This window comes from Colletotrichum gloeosporioides (genome assembly GCF_011800055.1).
Source record: "Colletotrichum gloeosporioides strain Lc1 chromosome Unknown consensus_71, whole genome shotgun sequence".
Lineage (NCBI taxonomy): Eukaryota > Fungi > Ascomycota > Sordariomycetes > Glomerellales > Glomerellaceae > Colletotrichum > Colletotrichum gloeosporioides.
Genome location: NW_025544716.1, coordinates 279,041 through 301,394, shown reverse-complemented (window position 1 = coordinate 301,394; position 22,354 = coordinate 279,041). Strand labels below are relative to the sequence as shown.

General features: G+C 55.4%; 2 protein-coding genes across 2 annotated transcripts; both read left to right on the top strand.

The window, feature by feature from the left end:
* Window positions 1-579: 579 nt before the first annotated feature.
* Window positions 580-3,911, top strand: GCG54_00010272 (Serine/threonine-protein kinase prp4; the record flags this gene model as incomplete). The annotated part of the gene is made up of 4 exons (XM_045410199.1): window positions 580-1,367; window positions 1,422-2,568; window positions 2,624-2,992; window positions 3,690-3,911. 4 exons carry the CDS (start codon window positions 580-582, stop codon window positions 3,909-3,911), a joined length of 2,526 nt encoding a protein of 841 aa, XP_045260154.1.
* A 15,290-nt stretch (window positions 3,912-19,201) lies between these two features.
* On the top strand, window positions 19,202-20,777 carry GCG54_00010271 (Negative regulator of sexual conjugation and meiosis; the record flags this gene model as incomplete). Its single annotated transcript, XM_045410198.1, has 2 exons — window positions 19,202-19,880; window positions 19,957-20,777. The coding sequence occupies 2 exons, from the start codon at window positions 19,202-19,204 to the stop codon at window positions 20,775-20,777; spliced, it is 1,500 nt and encodes a 499-aa protein (XP_045260153.1).
* Window positions 20,778-22,354: the final 1,577 nt, after the last annotated feature.

The window sequence follows — 22,354 nt, the reverse complement described above, 5'->3', positions numbered from 1 at the left end:
TGCGGGTCCCCTCGGAACATTCCACGCCTGACGTCTGTTCCGTGCCACCCAGGTTTCTCCGACGGGCGTGTCTCGTCGCCTACCAAAATTCGTCTCGTCGCATTTCATCATCCCAGCGCAGTGCAGACAGCCAGCCAGCCAGCAGACCGCCGACCAGCATCTTCAGCGCAACCAGGGCCACAATACCCGTTTCGACCCTTGATCGCTGAATCCACCTCTGCTACGTCGACAAACAAAACAACACACCCCTTGCCTCTGTCGTCTCTGCGTTGCATTATACAAACAGCTCCTACTTCCCCCATCTTTTCTTCCATCCTGCTCTGCTCCGGCTCTACTGCGTGTCGTCTGGCTTCTCCCAAACCATCCCCCATGAGCTGAGTCGACATAGACATCCGGTTCGCAAACTATTCCTGCCGCACATACAATCTTCAAGTGATCTCTGCTGACACGTCGCTGCTGCTTCTGCGCGCGCAAAAGACCTAGGGGAACCTTCCCTCTGGCGGATCCTGCTTTACAATACGTACTACACACTTTTGAAAAGAAGAGGGAGCTCCTTGCGCTACACAGCACCGCACAAACATGGCGTCGAGTTCGGACGAAGGCGAGATCATTGAGAATGACGCTGTGGATTTGAAGGCAACTTCACTGCCGAAGAAGTTTGAAGGAAACGGTGTTGACCGTCAAGACAGAACCCGAGGTAGATTCTCGGCCTCCAAATCTCCCGAGCACGACTCCCACCCAAGACACCACACCGCCAGCAACTACAACTCGTCGTCATCGAGACGCAGCCGGTCGCCGCCGCTCCGCGGATTCAAGCGCTCCCGCGACGAGCGTGACTACGCCGGTGGAGACAGAGGAGGACGACAGGACACGCGTCGCTTCCGCGTGCATTACGAGGACGGCCCGCGCGATGATTACCGTCGCAGTCGCGTTTCCTATGAGGACCTAGACCGCCCGCCCTCGCGCGGCTCGAATCTCGCCTACGACGATCACGACAGAGACCGGAGCCGTGAAAGGGACAGGGACAGGGACCGATATCGGGAGCGAGAGAGGGACCGTGACCGTGAGAGGGACAGGTACCCCGACAAGAGAGCGCGTAATCGCACTAGGTCTCCATATCGCCCTCCCCAGCGTAACGAACGCGGGCGCGATGATCGCTATTCAAGAGACAGCGGACGGGATCGCCTCTCGGACTCGTTCCGCGGCTTGAAGTACGAGGATCACCGCGACCGAGACACCCGAAACGGTTACTCGACGAACGGGGGCGCTGTAGGGAAGGATTTCCGTGCTTCCAGAGGAGATGCTAAACCTGTGAAAGACTCTGCAGACCAAAGCAACGGTAGTGCAGGACCATCTCAGAATCAGCCGTACGTTTCCCGGGACAAGTCTTTTGAACCGCGCATGCTGACGTCACCCCATAGAGCTGCACAAGCCGAGCCCGAGCAAGATTTTGAGGAACCCATGGTTGTTGATGAAGAGGCTGAGATTGAACGCCGACGTCGACGCCGAGATGAACTCCTGGCTAAGTCTAGCTCCGCTACACCGCTCCTTGTGCATGCTTTGCATGCCTCAGACAAATCAGCAGTATCTACACCCGCACGCCAGGGCACGCCAGGCGGAGATGTTGATACGCCAATTTCAGGTGAGAAGCCCCCGCCCAGCTACGCTGCTCTCGCTAAGAGTTCAGAAATTGGTTCACCAGCACAAGATGGAAGCTCTCCGGGTACCATAGACATCCTGAACGAGACGGATCTGATGAACACGCATGGAGGTGGTAAAGCTACAGAGGAAGATGGTCCCTCCGCTGCGGACTACGACCCTACAGTGGACATGAAGGAAGACGAGAGGCGTGACGAAAGGCGCCATGGCAATGTCGGCATGCACGGCGAAGCGCTCGAGACCCAGCCCGAAGTCCAGCCTGAAGAGCAACCCGAAGAACCTCCCGCTAAGAAGCCAACCGGTGATGAGGAAGACGATGACTTCGACATGTTCGCCGAGGACTTTGACGATGACAAGTACGCCGCTCCCAAGCCCTCAAAGGTCCTCGCAGTCGACGAATCCAAGGCCTCGCCTGCGCTTGGTCAGTCCAACGGCGCCATCCTCGAAGGCGATGACAAGGACGGATACTACAAGCTTCGCATTGGTGAGATCCTCAACGGGCGCTACCAGGTCCAGTCGGCTCTCGGAAAGGGTATGTTCTCCGGTGTCGCTCGCGCAGTGGACATCACGAACAAAAAGCTCGTTGCTATCAAGATCATGAGAAACAACGACGCGCTGAGAAAGGGTGGATTTACCGAAATCGCCATTCTCCAGAAGCTCAACGACGCTGATCCGGACAACCGTAAACACATCGTCAAGTTTGAGCGGCACTTTGACCACAAGGGTCACCTGTGTATGGCTTTTGAGAACCTCAGTCTCAACCTGCGTGAGGTCTTGAAGAAGTTCGGCAACAACGTCGGCATCAACTTGGTCGCGACTCGGGCATACGCTCATCAGATCTTCATCGGTCTGGCACACATGCGGAAGTGCAGCGTTATCCACGCCGATCTCAAGCCTGACAATATCCTGGTCAGTAACCCCCGGTCTTGGAGCCAGACTTGAAGACAATGCTTACTACTCACAGGTCAACGAAAGTCGTAACGTGTTGAAGATTTGCGATCTGGGAACAGGTATCGACAAATCCGACGCTGCCACGGCGCACAACGAAATCACCCCGTACCTCGTCAGTCGCTTCTACAGAGCACCGGAGATCATTCTCGGAATGCCCTACGACTACAGCATCGATATGTGGTCCATCGGCTGCACTCTGTACGAGTTGTACACAGGCAAGATCCTCTTTGCCGGCGACAGCAACAACCAGATGCTCAAGGCCATCATGGAGATCCGCGGAAAGATCACGCCAAAGTTGTGTAAGCGAGGACAGTTAGCGCCTATGCACTTCGACGAGCAGGGCAACTTCGTGAGCATGGAAAGAGACAAGGTTCTTGGAAAGGTACGTCGTATCGATCGCTGTTTGCTGTTTGCTATTTCCTTGTTGCATACCCTTCCCCTTTCCCCATATTCTCAACGCCTGTGCATACGCATGTTTCATGCCCTCCCCACGCGGCCAAACCACCACACCCGATGCTATTTTTGCAGGACCGAGGAGATTTAGCCTGGAGGCGGAGTGCGGCTGTAAGCGCTGAGCACTGAGGCGCGGCTGCACATGCGTATGCATGTCTCCACTTTGAGCAATCTGGGGCCGGCATCTCAGGCCCGAGCGCCCCGGAACGCGGGCCCCGGTGGCCCACGGCCTGCGCAGGCCACTTCCAATCAACCCTTTTCGGACCGTTCGGACTCGCATGAACTGCTTGGTCCTGGTCCGCAATAGGATACGTTGAGGAGCCAGACGTCAGTCCCATCTTCGGAGGAATGCATACGCGCGTGGAAGCTCGAGCAACACTGTTGTCACGGCCTCACCATCCTCTCTTTTGCCGCCAAAGCTCCTTCGCCCCTGTTTCGTCTCCCTACTCCCGCTCTGCACCTAGGGTCCAACATATTTGCCATCGATTTGTCACCTGTGACAGTTTGCAGCTGGCAGCTGAGGACCCCGCTACCACGCCCCTTCCCTAACCCCTGCACCCTTGTTCGCACTCGTTCTTGTAAATGGACTGAAAGATTGACGAGACTAACATATCTGCGCCTCACAGACAACCGCCAGGGTCCTGCCCGTCGTTAAACCGACGCGTGACCTGCGCACCCGCCTCTTCGCCGCTTCAGCGGGCATGAACGACGCCGAGACCAGGGACCTGAACCACTTCGTCGACCTGCTTGAGCACTGCCTTACGCTGAACCCGGAGAAGCGGATCAAGCCAGCCGACGCGCTGAAGCACCCCTTCTTCACGGCCAGGTCTGCGCCGGCGAAGCGTTAGGTACAGTTGGGTCTTTGTTGGTGCTGATGTCAAGGAAGGCATGGTGGAGAGAGAAGCTATGTATAGTAACGGATCGGGGGAGGGCGTATCTTGTCATTGGGAGAAGGAGAAAAACAGCTATTATTGAGGCGGTGCTACAGGGCTGCATTGGCGGGGCGGGCTTCTAGAGGTTCTAGATGTAGAAGCAATGGCGACATCGAACTCGTGTCCACTCTTGAAGCGCATGTGCTTTGCAGTGTGCATATCACCCGTAAGCTACGAGGCAGCCGTGTTTGAGAGATATCGTGATATGCGGCCTTAACCCGTCTGTTCTTGTGAATGCCCGACGATGTGGCTTCCTTCGCCGGCTTTACTGCTTGGGGCGAGTTGCAGATGCGGAGTGCATTCTAATGAGGTGGTAGACTGGTGTTATCACCCACCCCATATCCTGCGTCGGGGAGAGCGAAGCTCTTGTGGCTGTCTGGATACATTGAGGTTTAACTCTCAGGGGCTCTTGTTTTTCTCCAGGGACACGTCGCCATCCCTACAAGACCCTCCTTCTTTTTCGTCCTTGCCACAATGCTCACGTACCTTTGCTAAACTTGTCGTAGTCGTCGTCAGCTATTTTGACAATGCCCTGATACTATTCATATATTCAGATGATGTGGTGTTTTGATAACGGAAAGGTCTGGATATAACGACCCTACCAGCGTATGTGTTCCGAAGAGATGTTGATCTATCCCTGAGGCAAGATGAACTTTGACCCCCTTACCCTCAATCCAAGAGTCCTGCAGCGACTACAGTAGATAAACCCTTGTGAGTTAATTTCTTCAGACAAGGTGAGCGAACCTCTCCCGTGCGCGGGGCGTCTGTTTCCCACGGCCCCTCAAACGCGGCCTGATGTTGGGAACGGATGAGGATGACACGGGGACTTTGATACTACGAATTTTGGCGGCGAAACATGTAAATGGATGGATATACAGATGAATGGGGGGGGCGTTTGAAGATGTTCGCCCATGGAGGCCTGGTACCTTGTTTTGACAAATATGTTCACGGACAGTGGTGGCTGCCTGTGGGATAAACGCGAATGGATGGAGGCAAGAGCGCTTCGGGTTTTCGGGATGGGAACCGAGGAGAGCGGTCGGTTGATGCGATCCGATGGAGAGAGAGCTGTGCGGCTTGGAGGGAGCCGGAGCTGTGAGTAGGCGTGTGTGCCTGGCCAGCTGATGAGATGGGATATAGGGGTTCTGGTGTTGAGAACCCTGAGGTCTGATCATGATGAGACGCTCGAGAGATGCGTTTGAATGTCAGGATTATCTTCGTCTGTAGGTCGGTGATGCTTCTTGGACAATTTCGGCATGAGGCTTCCGAGGGGTTCATCCGAGTTCACGATAATTACCATCGCCCCTTGAATAGCTTCCCTTTACTACACATACAATCAATTTTTGGCAGCAGGAGATGACCCGCGGACAGGGAAAGTCTATGTCTAAGTGGACCTATGTGATAGAACTGATGCCCGTGAGCTTGTAAGCGCATGCCCCAGCTCTGTTGCTCGACCCCAAGAGTCATCGTGACCAACCTGACGTCTGGCTTTCGGTCTCCTGGTTCTGATCGTGGAGTCCTCTGGGTGTTTACATATTCGCTCATGTAACTCATGTCCACACGCCCGGCGTTGTGTCACTCAACCTGCCGGCATGAGGCACAGTCAACTCGGTCTAGACCACCATGCCGCGCAACGGGGAATCTCAACCCAAGCAATCCTGCCTGGCCTTGTTGGTCACAGCCACCCAACGGTCTCAATGCCAGACCCCCCCGCCCATCGCGCAGCCGACCTACATCACATGAGCAACACGAATGTCTATCTGCACTGGACCATGATCGAACATCCTTGTAGCTTCCATGTACCCAGTGAAAAGACCCCACGACCTACTTCAGGTCGCCGAAGGGAGGGCCACATATGCATCACCGCAAATCCATCGACCCCAAAGTCGTGAATATTGAACCAACATGCACAATGTAGATAGTAATAACAAAACCAAGCACGATCTAAACTCGCACGCAGGCGATACGCCAGACCTCGGAGTCATCTACGCCGCCCACCCCGCATGAAGGAACATAATATGATTCCCGCGGCGAGCTGCATGCAGGAAAACCCCCAACCCCTCGCCGTTGGCTTCCCGGCGTCTAAACCGGCCACGCCCTCCCAATATGCTGTGCTTCGGGGGCCATCGTACGCCAGTCTCTTTCTCTCCGTGAACCCATGAATAGCAGCATCAAGCCCTCCTTCCCACGAGAGCACCGCGTTCAGCTATACGGCAAGCCGTTCTTGTCCAGAACGTTGGTTCCCTAACGCATCCGCATATGACAGATCCCTGACTAGCACGCTCCGGCTGCAGCCTGGACGCGAGGCTGACGTGCTTAAAGGATTCGCAAGCTACGGCACGCAAGCTCGCGCCCCAGAAAATGACAAACAAGCCGTCTCCCCAAATTTCCCAACGGCTGCCGCTGCTGCCTTGTTCCAGCCGAGGGGCACGAACAAGATCATGTTTGCCTGGTCGCTGCATACGTACGTGTTTGCCTCCGTTCCAACCTCCCGGGTTCCAGAGAGCTAGCGAGGCGGTAACCCATCCAGTCGTCCGGCCGTTGGGGGCAGCCCCATCTACTTTTATCACGTACACAAAGAGGGAACGGACGGGCGGCCTCGATGTTGGCCCGCGTCGAGATTGGGGTGCAGCTTTCAGGTGAGTGTTCCCCGCGGCAGGATTCAGGTGTGAGGCACCGTATACACACGCGTTGATTGCGGTTACACGAGGGGGAGGATGACGGGCGCGTCGAGGATCTTGGATGGTTGGGTGCAGTAGATTGGCTCAGCTTCTATTCAATGTGCATCCATTGTCCTTTACGATCCCATCGGGTGTGGTCACAAGTCTAAGTGCGTAGTTGTGAATGCCCTTAGGAAAAAAACCTGAGCATCCCATCAAAGCGAACTATTTCGCCGTATCCTCTCTAGACGAGGCAGATTGCGCAAATTACGCTCTATGAATTCTTGAGGCAAAAAGACCACAAAAGGCCATCATGTAGCACAATGCGGCGCCCGACGACGGGAGTCGCAGGACGGTGTGGGAATGCAAGTTCCCGATTGCTAGGGGTCCACGACGGCAACACGACCGTAGCCTTGTTTTTGCTCTCATCCACTCCCAATTCGAACAGCGGGTAATTGGTTGGCTGAGGCAAAGCTGAAGCTGGGCACGAGGGGATCAGCATTGCCGTTGTCGTACTGCGCCGGACGGCCGCCTCGCAGTGCAGGCAGTGGTACGATGCGGGTGGCCGATGGGATGGCAGTGGATGGGTTGTTCGTGTGCAACGGCCGGCCTTGATCGGTGGTCTGGTTCCGGGAGCGCCGAACGGAGCCAGGCGGGGAAGGGGTTCAACTCTCCTACATGCGTTTAATCAACTGAGTAGCAGCACACGGGACGCCGGGGGTCCGCCGCCGTTGGAGACGAGACGGCTCGCCTTACATCCTGAGTTAATTCTCGGGGGTGTCCTCAGTCCTGACTCTGCCGCCCTGCCCTGCCCTGCCCTGTGCAAAGTGCGCTGTTAGGCGTCGCCGGTGATTAAACAAGATGCAATATCCACGGACGATCGTCGTTGGTCGAGGCGGGCGCCTTTCCCAGAGGCATTTCCCTGACGCTGTGACTTTTGATTGCTTCGTGCCAGAACGTGACTGGCTGAACATGATTAAGTTTAGGGCATCGCGGGGCAGTTGGGCGGGCTGGCGCAATGAGGGATGCAACATGCGATTGCAACTCTTCCGGTTGGCTCGACCGCGTAGACCCTGAAGGTACCTGGTCCAAGATTTTGGAGAGCATTTGCCCGGTTTCCAAGAAAAGAATGTGCAGATCATCTCAAGCTTGCATCGTGGCCCATTCGCAGAGTGAAGCGAGTGACGATCCCTCGTCAGAGGTGTCGCTGGTCCCTTGAGGGGGGTTAGGCACTTAGTAAGGGGTGAAAGAGAGTCCCTTGGAATGTAACATGTTGGGGCTTGGCTTCGGACCCTGAAGGGATTCTCTCTCTGGCGTCACGCCAATTTCCCATCTCACGTTATTGGTGTCTCGGGAGAGGACGACAATGACAGACCTCGAGACCCAGACGGCCGTTGTGACCACGCTTGACGCAAGGGATGAGGTCATGCGGACGGCCCTGGCGCGCACCGTAGTGCGCCGCGCGCCGTTCGTAGGGCTTTCTTAGCTTCCCGATTGTTGATGTTGACGGGCTGAGGCGCGCCGTCCTCATGGATCGGAAGGATTTTCTGGAACGGCGGTTTGAGCGCCGTTTGTTGATGGACTTTGACATAATCACAGACCGGTGAACATGCGCGGCGCCTAAGGTGGGACGCAACGATCTGCGCGGGATGGATCCAATGATGGATTGACGGCCGTCCGAAGGCGCTGGGTGTCGAGACACTGGCACGACTGTCCGGTTCATGGGCCGGTCGAATCGCGGGAGTTGGCGAGCAGATGCTTTCCATCTTCAGTTGGTTCCTGTGAATCCCAGCGGGTCGGTGATGCAGGGTATGAGATCACGGCGAGAGCGAAGATCCTCTAACCATCGAGATGCCTTCCTCCAATCCCTCCTTCCCTCTTTGTCGTTCGTCCACACAACACGGTAGGCCCGTCGTCGCATCAGCTCCTGGGGGTGTTCTCATCAACTGATAGACAACGGGTGGACAATGCGAATCCCACGCATGTCCATCAAGCGAACGCATGTATTCGGATCTGCGAACCAGCCCGAGTGCCAGTGATGCGATATTTACGCCAAGTTGATGATGACTCGCACGATGATCGATGCTCCTCGTCATGCCCAATGTTGCATCGTCACCCCATTGCCTCTCATCGCATCCCAAACGGTCCTGAGGGAGCTTCTCACATTGAGCCGTGCCTCACGTATACGAGGGCGGTGTGGAGTTTTGCGAGGCTGTGTCCTTGATGTTTGAATCGCCAACATTGATTGTTATCCCCTTTATTCCCCACGGCTTCCAAGGACATGGTCTCCGTGTGGGGCGGCCGATGCAACGAACACTCAACGGCGAATTATTTTGGGTTCTCCGTTGACAAGTGTTTCGTTTGGCACTCTGTTTTTGCTGGGCCAATGCTCGTCGAAAGAACCCTATCGGCGTGACGGGATGTCCTTGTCGAGCTTCTTTGCCTGGCACCAGCTCCCTCGCATGGAAGCGCGGGCTGCAGAGAAGCCCTTGCGGAACGCACAGAAAAAAGTACTTCGTAAAGCTGGAGGTGGCAAAGTAAGGCGCTGCCTTGCATCCATCCATGATCCAGTCGAATTCTCCTTAGTAGAGTACCCGGACTAGCCGGTGCGTAGGTAGCCGTGAATGTGGGAATTCTTGGGCGCTCCCCAAGACTCGCAACTTGCAAGAACGTTGTCCCCGATTGAGTGCAGTGTCCGTCAAACCCACTCACACTCTGTCAACTTGGAGCATCCACGCTCCGCAGCGAACGTAAACTCGGTCAAACCCCCGGCCAACTCGGCGCGGATCAGAGTTCCCAAGGAGTCGCCCGTCAGCGATCGGCTCCCTCGGCGCCGGAGACAGAGGTCCGTGTGCGTGTGTGAAGTTGAGTCACTCGAACTCCATCACCAACACCAACACGCCCTTGCTAGTTCCATAGAAATGCGACAGTTGATACGGTTTGTTTGCCCGTGTGCAGGGTGGCAAGCGTGCCGAATGGATTGGCCAGGTTCACGAAGGACCCGTGCCTGATATGCCGTCGTGCGCGAGATAGACGCGACAGCTTTAATCGTGTAAGTCTGCAGAGTTCTAGGCCATCGCGGCGCTCAGTCTTTCTTCCGAACTTTTGCGCTCTGGCAGCGCCTCGTCGTCACCGGGTCTCAATCTGCTCGGACCCTCAAGACCCCTATGATGCTCAAGACGCCGCTTGGGAATGTTGACGGGCAGTGGCATTGGCGCCTGTCCTCCTGGAACCCGACGAGCACGGATCGACCATGACACGGCCCGTCAGGGATGGATGCTTCCCTCGTCTCGTGAGAAGAGTCACTGACTGGAAGTCGTCGTCGTGCAGTCCGTGAACTCTTGAGTGCAGCGTTTGTGCTCAACCACAGATCGCTGGGCTGCCGCTAGCGCAGGGGATGGAATGCGACACTATTGGAAGACCCAGCCGCGCTCACCTGACCTGGACAATTTGACTCCCCGGCGCTGATTGATGAGAAGGAGTCTGAGGTGTTTTTTTTTTTGAGACGATGCGAGTTGTACCGAGGCATCCCGGCCTCGGTGTGGACCCCTGCCAGTCGAGGCCTTCGTCAGCCAAGGCCGGGTTGAGCGTGTTTGCGTCTTCGGTCAGCTTGCAAGGGGCTCGTTGGTAAGTGCGCCGACCGAACACAAATTGCGATCCTCTCAGCGCAGAGAAGCAAGCTGATAGTGTCACGCGTGGGCGCCAAATTGTTAGATGCAGCAGCCCCAGGGAGACCGTGGCTTGCAGAGCCGAATGGAGGTTTGCCTGTGACGAGTCTGTGATATCAGTAGGAAAAGGAAACAAACTCCATCGCGTCACAGGGCAAGCAACGGTCTTCCTGCTTGTTCTGGCCGTTGCTCGGTCTTGGCTTCTGGAGAACGAAATTGCCATGTGGTTCAGGACGGGGCGGGCGCTGTCCAAGGGTTGCAGTATTGATTCCAAGAACGTTCTATCTCACCGGCGGCGCTCCGTTGATTTCGGTCAACCCCTGTCGCTGCCCTACAGTTATCACTAGCGTACCGCTTGCTTCCTTATTGCCCGTCGGTTCGGCGAAGCTTCATTGCTAACACGAGGCAATTTGTTGCGATATGTGATAACTAAACGTTGTATATCTGCGTTGCCTCACACACCAAGCTGCGGTTTCCGGGAGTCGCGGTAGGATTTGATGAGCGCTGGGTCCTTGCCTTGAGTTGTGTTCCAGTGCTAAAGAACCGTATATGATCGGCTTATTTTACAAGGTTGCACCGCTAGGAACACCTATAATATAGGAAAATGCCGATGATATTGGCCAAATGTTGTAGCCATGATACCTAGAGCCATGTTCGAATTGAAAGGCAAAGGATGCAAGGAACCTAAACGGTATTGCCATCGTCAAACAAGGAAAGCGCCCTTGCCGCAATCCACCCTGACGGGTTTGCTTGCTTGTTCAACACAGTCCTGGGGATCGCATGAACAGATCGCCTCCGTGAGTGGCAGGTTGGCCTGGTCTCGCATGTTTGAAGTACGTTGCGAGCAGCGTCGGACCACATGGGAGTCCAAGCTTGCTGCAAAAGACAAGGCTGGATCTTGATCGGACAGTTGGAGTGGCCCGTCGCCTTCATCAACCCTGTCCACACGAAGCATGCCGCGCCCGCGATATTGAAAATTCCGACTGACTTGCTTCATGCAGGAGTTTGTGCGGGAACGCAGGCCCGCCTCGTCAGTGAGACCGTGGGGGAACATGCTACGATGTGACATTTGACAGGGCCACGAGTCCTTGATTGCTCAGGTCTCAGGTCTGTCAGTATCGCAAGGGTCCTTCATCTTTGGTTCAAGGCTGCTGCATCATCGTGGAATTCGTGAAATCTCAGGCGCGCTGCGCCACATGTTGTGAGCGAGGCGAACATGTATGTGTATTGCTCGGGGTGAGAATGCAAACTCCGCTGTCGACTCTTGTGTCTTTGTCGAGACATGCGGACTCTAGTCCGATGCTGTGGACGGCTGACTGGTCGACTGGCTGTGCTACCGTCGCTTGGAACAGATAGTCCGGTCTTACACACCTGCCTGGGGACAAAAATGTCTTATCCAGAGAAAGACACGACATACCCATGAATGCTCAGCCCGCATCGTGTAGAAAGCGGGTTGATGTCAGGCATCTTGTTCCGGGTCGCCTCCTCAACCAGAATTCCTCAACGTGATGTTCTTACTAGTCTCATTCCTCTATGAAGCCGCAACGCCGGTCTCCCGGAAGCGCAGAACCGAGAGTGGCGGGCGTGCTATGCTGGGGCACAGCGCACACATATCGCGGCGGTATTTGTGAGGTTGTCGTCAAAAGGCTCGAATGACCAATCGGCATCAAGCGATGGTGATGTCTCCGTTGGCTAGCGGAAAGTCGAACAGCCAGCCAACCAAGAAGGAAGGCTGCTTCAGCGAATCACACGTGAGAATGGTCTCCAGTTGACATGTCTCAGAGCACAGACAGCGTTGTGGCTTCAGCGACGTGACGATGAGTCTAAACCCAGAGGATTAGTAGCGGCAGACGACGCCCTTCTACGGAATATCCAACGCATAGCCAGATTGACGAGGTTCCGGGCCCCGGACTGGCTGGATTGGGGACTCGTTCCTGATGGGCTTGTTATTTCCCCATCCTCAGGCGGTGTGAGTTTCAACTGGCTGAGATGCCGGTCGAGTCAAGCAAGTCAGCTCAGTGCGAGGCGGTTGTGGCTCGATATGAGGCCACGATTTTCTAGCTCTTCATTCAGCCGTTGCGGGGGACGCAGGGAGACATTCTCGACGGGCGTCTGTGGTGCAACTGTACTAGCACGCTGCACACTGCGAGGCGAGGTGATGAAAAAAGCAATATGGCGGTTATTGGTTCGGACGTGTCCGACGTTCGGACGCCGAGCAAGCGTACCCCGACCTCCAGCGATCACCGTCGATGAAATCATTCCCGTTCCCTCAGCTGAGGGGAGATAGCAGCCAGTGCTTGACAGCGTTTGGCCGCCCTGAATACGGGCAGAGACGATTGGCTGGGTACTTGCCGGCAAGACGGAGGACGGAGGACGGAGACAGCGATGGTCTTGAACACGGAGCGGCATCTTGCCTCATCTAGATTGAGGGATCAGCTGCAGATGAAGGAGCGGCCCTCTTTGGGGAAGGCCGTTTCACAACACGATTTCTCCCAGGACCTCCTTGTAGTATGTGGGTAGTTGGTGGCAGAGAGACCGAGACACAGAGAGATGTGCTGCTTGTTTGCTTGTGTTGCCAATCTGCCGGGTCCCGCTGCTGTTCGTTGGAGGCGTGGCGAGCGGCTGGAGCAGGTCGGAATTCAGATGGTCCATGGATCAGTTGATGGTCGATCATGGAAATGCATGGGAGTAGTCAGAATGTGGTCCTGCAGGAGCAACGAAAAGAGCAATAGCATCGCGAGAGTGGCGCCGCCCCAGCTATGTGCCGTCGGTGATGTTGCAGCCACAGTCTTGGATGTCGCGTGTTTGGGATCCGGGCATGGGTGTGCTTTGATTTCCCATGTCCAGTATGCTCTTGTTCGCGGTGTACCTGTGCGCCGTACAAGCAGTCAGTCTGATTTCGTGTTGGTTCAGTGTCTCTGCCTATTGCGTCTATTGTTATTGCTGGTGTGGCGGATAACACTGGCTGGTATGGCAGAGGGCACGGAGTTCTGCAGGCTGTCGGCAGTGGCTGGCATCGCATCAAATCGTCTGATGATGGTGACCAATGCGGTTGGCCAGTGTTTCTCCTCTGCAGTAGCGGACACAGTTGGCGCGTGGGAGAGGGTGAGATGCTCGCCAGGGCAAACGGGGTTGGAGTCTTTTGAGATTTCGTGGAGGTATCCGTATTCTGTGTTCTGTGTGAGGATTAGCGCAGCGGTTGAGTCTTGGTCTTGGTTCGAGAGTATTAAGGCTCGGGATGCAGGAGTATTAGCCAGGGCGGTCGGCCAATACTTGGTATCCGTACAAGTACGTGTAACCGGCAGAGCAAAGCGCGTGGAGTAAAGTATCGTCGCAGAGGCCGGGACGGTTCCAATATGTCGAGGGTGAAAACCAAGCAAAGCAACAAGCAAGCAGGCAAGCAGGCATCTCGAAAGCAAGGACCAGGCTCTGGACCAGGACCAGTGGTCGAGCTCGACGATGAGATCTGACAGATGCGCTAGGCTGAATGGGGCAAGCGTCACCCGTGAATCCGTTAATCCGTGATCGATGCAGTTGCAGTTCCAACTTCCCGCAGTGCAGACCGCTTGTTCGGGGGAGATCCAGCCTGAGGCATTTTCGTGGGCATGATGGGCATGATGGGCAGATCTCAGGCAGCCACTGCTTCAGTGTCGTTCGTTTGCTGCTTGTGGCGGGGGCGAGGAGGAAGAGGAGAGATCACGAGACAGAGAGGAAGGTTGGAGGTGGGCAGTGGCGATTTGCGGTTGACGGGTGGCAGGTGCTGGTCACGACACTCATCCAGTGGTGAGTGGATGGACGGCAGGAGCCCACCCCCTGGCACCTGCACTTTCTTTTTCTTGCGAACCCACCACCCGCCTCTGTGCCACACAGCCACATATGGCGTGGGTGCACTTGCCTTGCCGTGCCTTTGCCTTGCCTCGCACTTGCAACCGCATTGCACCTGCACCTGCCTGCCTCGCACTGGCGCCTCCACTCCTGCCTCCTGCCTCCTGTTCCTGCCCGCCCAAAACACTGCGGCCCTCCCTGCTCCTGCCAACTGCCAACCGCTCCTGCCCTTTCTTGCTTTTTCGCTGCGGTACAACGGCCGTTGATTGGCTCGTGGCCTCGAGAATGGTTGGTTGCTTCTTTTTGCGGGCGGGAAGGAAGGAAGGAAGGAGCACGGCCTCTGTCAACCTTCCTTCCCTCTGACTGACACTGACTTGCTGCCTGCCTGCGTGTCTGTGACTGTGAATATGCATCGACCGCCGCTTGACGCATCACCGCAAAGACAAAAGACAACGGATCCATTCCGCCAGACAGTCAGCAGCAACATCGACACTCTCCTAGAAACATGCTGTCTTGCGTTTTGACACTGCAAGCGCGAGCTTCTCGAGGACGCAGACATGCACACAAACACACGGAACACGCTCTGCCTCTGCCTGCTGCCCTGCCCTGCCCTGACCCAAAAACACTAAAACATACTCAACATTAAACGCACCAAAACACACGATGCAGTCAGGGCGGGCATGGGCTGGCTGGACGGCTGGACTGTGAACTGAACCGTGGCCGTGGTTCTTTTGCTCGTGTTTGCTTTGCGCCACTGCTTCCGAGTCCCGCGCCCGGCGCATCGTCAAACATGCAAGACGACCGAGAAAATTTCCCTCGAGACTCGCCGCATCGCATCGTCGTATCCCATCTTTTCTGGCCTGGCCCTGTATCAATGGTCATAGCCGAGCAATCCGACTTGTCGCCAGGATTACGAGATCGATCGTCGTCCGTCTCCTCGTCCTTCATTGCGATGTGTGCCCATGGCCCGGCCTGGACTGGCTCGTCACGCCGCTCTCAGTCTCCTCCCCTCGTTGCAGGAGCAGAGAACCCCATCGAAGCCTCCAGCACCCTCAAGCCGAGATTATCGACTTGACCCTCTCACCCAATCATCGCCTCTCGATCCTGACAGTGGCATCATGGCGCGCCACACCACCAACTCACAGTGACATTCAACGCCAGGAAGAGCATCAAGACTCAACCCTCAGAAACCAGAGTGGGCTTGACCAAGGCAAAAGGGGCATCAAAAGGGAGCCAAGCCTTCTTCGACGGCACATAGTGTGAGCAGTCACTACCTCGAGAAACCGCCAAACCGCCCGCGGAAACGACGATGCTACACTGCATCGTGAACCACGGCCGCTATCCTACAACAGGACGCCCGAAATTGCCTATTGGCCCGGCGAGATCAGCCCTCTGCAGACAATTATATGGGTCCTCCGACATCATGATCCATCATGGCTCCATCGTCGACAGCCTCACTCGTCAGGAACATGCGCCTGGGGACCCCTGTCCACCGCCCCGTCCTCACCCCCAGTCTCATCGTTACGAGGCTGCTGGACGCTCGCCTGTCGACTGTCGCCTGCAGGCCCGACAACCAAGTGCTCACCCTTCGCCCAAGACCACGGCCACCACTGGCTCAGCACCTGGCACCAGACGCATCAGACGCAGACACTCGCAGCGGCAGCTTGCTGAACACCTCACGGACCACACACACCACACATTCGACATGACTGTCTCGACCACTGCCGCTGCTGCACCACAATGACACACAATCATGTCCTCAGGCATTCCCACCTCGCCCTGCCAGCAAATCACCGCCTGGCCAGACCCTCCCATTTCTGCCCGTTTACCGCTCCGAGCCACACAGACGTGCAGCCTCTCGCTGCAAGATGCATGCACTACACGCATCCAGCGCAGCTTTGCGGCGTCCATCCCGGCCTGGGGAGGCTCCCCTCCAGTCGTGATAGTGACCAGTCAGCTTCCAGCCTGGCATTCCCAAATCCACTTTCTAGCCGTACAAGTCGCTATTGGCTCGTCCGTTCAAACGGTCGTTCCTAATCTCCCAGGCCCATGTGCGACCCATGACCACGTTCGCGGCCGTTACTGGCCGGCATCGAAGCCCCGTCCAAGAGGGAAACCGAATCTTCATTGAACCCGCCTCGAGACCCACTCTGACCGAAGCCAGCGCCTCGAAGGGGGCCCCGCTGGGCCTCCCGGAGATGGACCCCAAGGCCGATGGGCCTTTTCTGGAATTTGCTGAGCCTGATGAGAGTGGGAATTCACTGAGGATTCTAGTCACTGCAAGAAACCACTGCCAGTCAGTCGTCTTCCGTATGGCTCTGCCTGCATTGTAACAACAACTGTGTCCTTTTGAATCCTCACTGAGCGCTGCCTCCGGTGTCTGCAACTTGCAGCAAACGACCCACGGCCGTCCATCATTTGCCGCGCTCGTACATAGTGCTGAAGTCTGATGAGACAGGCCCGGCATGACCGGCCATCGCGGCCCACGGCGGACCACAAAGTTCTCTTGGGAAGGGTCCTTCACGGCCTGAAAGCTCCATATTCGGTCCAACCGCCAGCGAGCGCAGCCAGCACCGCCAGCACAGCGCAGCGTACGAATAGTTGGCTGGTATCGCCGCCAGACTTGCACAACCAAGGCAAGAACACAACCACGGCTCTCAAGGCTAGCCAACTCTTATTGGCCGGCAGTTGCTAGTGCGGCATCACTATGAATAAGTCCAGTTTGAACAGCCACTCATAGGTGTCTCGACCGCAGAAGAGCTGGTTTGCTCCTCACTAGCACTTCTGCACAAGTCCGGAAACATGCTTCATTGGCTCGTGGCTTCGCAGCAGCAGTCATCACCACGTAACTACCGACTACTACAACAACAGCCTCTTTGACGAAAGCATTCAAATCCGGCAGAACGGCCTTTGATTTGTCGCCTTCAGCTCGCCCAACCAATCAGCTGGGAAAGAACGATCTGCGCAAACTGCAGATGAGAGGAGAGGTGCAGCCACAGGGCCTGACGCCTGCAACCAGGTGTGCACTGGACAATGTTCGGTTGCAAACCCTGAGGCCAATCAGTGGCACCAAGGGACCCGAACGGGAAGCGATGGGCACCAAGTGAACCAAGCCAGTTGATGCCAGACTGGCCCAGCATTGATCCGTCACCAGCCTACGAAGCAGCTTCTGCAACAGAAAGGCTGCCGGCCACCGAAGCCCACACTCATCGACCCCCGGACTTTATGCAAACAACTTGCCAAGCGCCACGCAGGCTCCAACTGAGGCTACAAAACTATGGCAGTAAGCCAATCAGCCCGTGGGCAGCTTTTTGTCTGTCTGGGCATCCCAAGTCGCCTGCTCACAGCGCTGTTTGGCGGTAGTCACAGAAGCAACATGCCCTTCCCGGTGCCAGCAATAAAGGCCTGCCACGATGCCAGAAGCTGGGAGGCATTGATAATGTGTTCGCAACAAGCCATAGCAGATCAGCTCCATAATCCCACCGCCCGGACGACTCCTGGATCGCGTTGGAGGAATTAATGTCTCATTCGATCATCATTCGACTGTTCTTCCATGCCCGGATTCAATCATTTCTGAGGTCGTCGCTTACTAGCGTGGGCTTTCAGTCCCGGGCAACAACTTGAGGAGCAGATGGGCTGCGGGCAAGCTCGCCCTGCGGCCAACGATGGAAGAGCAATTCTGGGGGGTAGCAAAAGCAAGCAAAAGCTGCACATCCTCTGTCACAGGGCTTACCCATCGCTCTGCCATGGCACCTATGACGCCGTGCTTAACACCGACCACCAGAGAAAGGAGAGATAGAGCAGAGACCAGCATGGGCACTGGGCGATGCTCACCGTGGGACGGAAGGGAAGGGCATAGAGCAAAAGACAGTCCGTGTCCCCCCCGTCAGGGTCGTCCCATGCGTGGCTAGGAGGCTACGACTCACGCACGCCCCGTTTCCTTCGACACCCATCGCCCATCCGTTTCGTCTGACACACTCAGCCAGTGGCCGTGGCAGGGGTAGATGGAGCACGGCTGGGGGTGAGGTGTCGTGGATGAGCCTACGGGAAAGCGAGAGACTCAACAGAGCGAACGAGCGAGAGTGGGAGTGACACTCACATCACACGCCCAGGCACATCTCACCCCCCTTGCGACGGAGCCACTTTACCTGGTGCGTCAGACAATACCTGCTCGTATATTGCGCAGAGTCGCCAATCAGCGATCCTAGTACCACCCTAGTCGACGCCCCAGCGAAGAAACTCTGCTGGTCACTCGCCCATGGCTTGTCATTTACACACCCCTCAGCCTGCACGCCCTCAAAATCAACTCGGCCCTCAGGCCTCAAGCCCTCCAACAACTCTAACCCACTGGCCCGCTGCTCACGTCGAACTCAAGAATAGATGGTGCATTAGTGGACCCACGCCCAAGACATGGCAAGATGGCCATCCCTGCTCTGTTAATGTCGACGACGACTGGGGGTCCCTTGAAGCCACCGGCCGTGGTGGATGCTCCACGCAACACACATTTGGACAAGGGTACGTAGACGTAGCGCTAACATCATTTCGCCTCGTTCCTCCATCTGGGTGGTGGAAGTCATTATCAACCATCCGTATCCCACCATCGTGCAGCTGGTTGAATACCTTTCGATCTGAACCATCGACCCTTCATCACGCTCCTTCCCGCCGACCTCTTTACATCTCCTCACGATCTTCGGGAGCACTGGTAATTTCTCAGTCGCCCATAACTTTCGACCAATACGACTACCTCTCACCGACACTCGACCCTCATCAACCCCTTCGGCGACACAGCACCGTGTTTGACTCGTTGACTCGACGTCTAACACTTTCGACATCTCACACGAACCAAGGACATTTCTCTCAACCCGTAAAGGCCACTAGGACATTTTCCCAGGATTTTTTTCCCTTTTGGACATCCAAGGACATCCCATTCCACAGGACAAGGCCGTTTCTACTTTTCCTTTTCTCTCTATTCACCTCTGTTAGGACCTCATCCGAGAGTCCCAGCCCAGACCGTCAGAGAAAAAGGATTCCCACTTGGACCCGCACATCTCATAACATGCAGCATGTATTTGGATATCCCACTCCTCCCGCGTCGCCGGTGTACGACAATACGAAGTGTGCGAATCTTCAGCCCATCACAACCGCACCTAACTGCCAAGCACGATACGTCCCGTTAACGCCGGAGGAGAGACTGGGAAGATTCCTTGAGGGCAAGTTGCAGTTGACGACCATCCTTGGAACCGGCGCATATGGCGTCGTCTATTCTGCCGTGGATGTAAAGACCGGAGTCCGATATGCCGTCAAGTGCCTCAGCAAGTTCAACCCGGATGGAACTCCTTTGGATCGTCGACAGGTTGCCTTCCAGAACCGCGAAATCCGTCTCCACTATTTGGCATCGGCCCACCCCAACGTGGTGTCTATGCTTAAGATCGTGGACGACCCGGACTGCATCTATGTCATCTTGGAATATTGCCCGGAAGGTGATCTGTTTTACAATATCACCGAGTGTGGTCAGTACGTTGGGAACGACAGCCTAGCCAAGAGTGTCTTCCTTCAGATTCTGGACGCCGTTGAGCACTGCCACTCTTTGGGAATTTACCACAGGGATTTGAAGCCGGAGAACATTCTTGTTTCAGATCACGGAGAGACCGTCAAGCTTGCCGACTTTGGCCTCGCGACTTCATCTGACCGGTCTGAGGACTATGGATGCGGCTCGACTTTCTACATGAGTCCAGGTAGGTTTACCATTTGAGGAACTTTCCTTTTCTCTCAACCCCCAACATCCACTGACTCTTTCTGTTCTTTTCTTAGAATGCCTGGACCACTCTGCCCGGAGACCTTTCTACTTTTGCGCCCCCAATGATGTCTGGAGCCTCGGAGTCATCCTGGTCAACCTGACCTGCGGACGCAACCCATGGAAGCAAGCTTCATTCGAGGACTCTACTTACCGTGCTTACACGCGGTGCCCGGAAACCTTGAAGAGCATTCTCCCAGTGTCGGATGAACTGAACGACATCTTGGGAAGGATCTTCACCCGCAACCCGGACCACAGAATTACTTTGCCCGAGTTGAGGAACAGAATCCAGACTTGCTCCAGCTTCACGATCCCGGCCGTTCCCGTCATGCTCCCCACGCCGCCTGCTTCGCCGGAGCACGCCACCGAATACGTTACTTGCGAGGACACCATCCTCGACGACTATGATAACGCCCTCTCGCCTGCCTCCTCATCCTCTGACGAGGGCTCCGAATGTTCATCCGACGACGGCTCGCTTACCTCCAGTGGTTCAACCATCGACGACCTTGACGAGGAGTTCCTCCAGGAACAACAACAGGAAACTTGCCACGCCCAGACCTATGAATCAGAGGAGCCAAGGACAGCTTTTTTCCCTAACCAGGAGTTCGTTTCTCAGCAGTACACCGGACCTGTACCTACGCCAGTGGCAGTACAGGTTCAGGCACATGCTCCTATGCCCCAGGTTCCTATGCAGGCACCCAGTTGCCCGCCTAAATCCTTTGTCCCGTTCTGGTGGGGAGATGTGGTCAAGTATGCTCAGCATGCTCCTGCCATCCATCCTCACGTTCCCTTCCACCACCAGGTTCCTATCTTTGCCCACCTCCAAGGCTGCTACTAAGATAGCTCATCATACGTTGAGCCAGGCGACTGCCTGTGCTCGTTACCATCGATCCAAGGATGGATACACCCATACCATGCCGGATGGGTTCCTCGGATCAGCAACCCGTCAACATTAATACGACAACGTTTAAACCATGGCACAAGCGGCTCATGGACTCTTAATTCCGTTACGAGATATGGACCCTTATGCCACTTGGAATTTCAAAAGCCCGGGAAGGATGCCCAAAAAAGCCCAGCGAGAAAAAAAAGTCCGGAACTTTGGCTCTATTGTTTCTGCCCATGGCAACTGTACACATTTCGGAGATGGAATTTTGTTTTATCATGTTACTTTTCTTTGTTACAGCGCGGAGTTGGGATATGGACAGACGAGAGTGACGGTCGACTCTCTTATCACGGATCAAGCTGGGAAAGCATATCAGGCGCAGTGGGTACAAAGACCTGGGAGGTTGGGTTTCTCTTTTTGCCAAGGCGGACAGGATATTTCGATTCTAATGCATATTTTTGGTGCGAGGAAGGCACATCGGGAGGAGTCTTTTGGTTTGTCAAGAGGCTTGTTTCGAACAATCGTTTGGAGATACCATATCTTGTCGTTTTTGCTCTTGGGATTGGGGTTACAAGCAAAGGAGCTGAGACGATCACACGGGAGGAAAAGACGACCTAGACAATACCTGGGCCAAGAACCCAAAAGATTTTCGCGACGAAGCAAATTCCGCGCAAGAATTACGTTTCCTCGAGAGGTAGTGTGGGTGAACATTTCCCATCAAGGGAATGCATCCTACATGGAAACATACAACTCGAGCATACACATTTTTTTTTTAGGGATATAAAGAATAGCAAAAGCTTTTCCCATCCTCCCATAACCTGATTTCAAACACAATGACTCAAAGTGTCTGCTTGGTGGTCGGGTCGCGTTGAATGATGAGATCAATCTTCAATCCGAAAAGAGGGATGGACAGCAATATCAGCAAAGTTATGGGCGGCCAGTGTCTAGATTCTCTTGCGAGTGTTTACGGCGTATGAAGGCAGCCTCTTTTGGGAACGATGGTAGTCGTAAAGTTTTTTGGCTTCTCTTTTTTTCTTTTTCGCGCGACGTGCTGCGGTCGGGTTGGGTTTCTTCCAGAACGTCTCGCATCCTTCGCTGCCGGGCGGGTTTTTAATTCTCTGACAACTCTGCGATATGGGTTGTTCCCTACTGCCTGCTCCCCCACGTTTTCTTTACGTATCCTTCCTTCCTTGTCTCTCTCTCACTCGGAACTATCAAGAACCCTTTCCACCCCTACCCTACCTACCCTACCCTTCACTCAGCTTTAATGGACAGCCTGGATTTCTCTCCGCGCCCGTTGCGAGGTGGACTGTGCTCTTGCACACGGAATACAGTGCATCGCATGCGTCTTCCTTGTTCCTCATCGGACCGGAATTTAGGGGGAGGAAGTGAGGTATTCATTCGCCTTCTCTCTCGCACGCGCATGCGCACATGCACGCAGACTGGACCACCCACTATGTTTCTTGACTAGAGTCTTGAGAGTAGAGTGAGTGGGTTGGTGAGTTGGAAGGGGGGGAGGGGCCGCCGGCCGT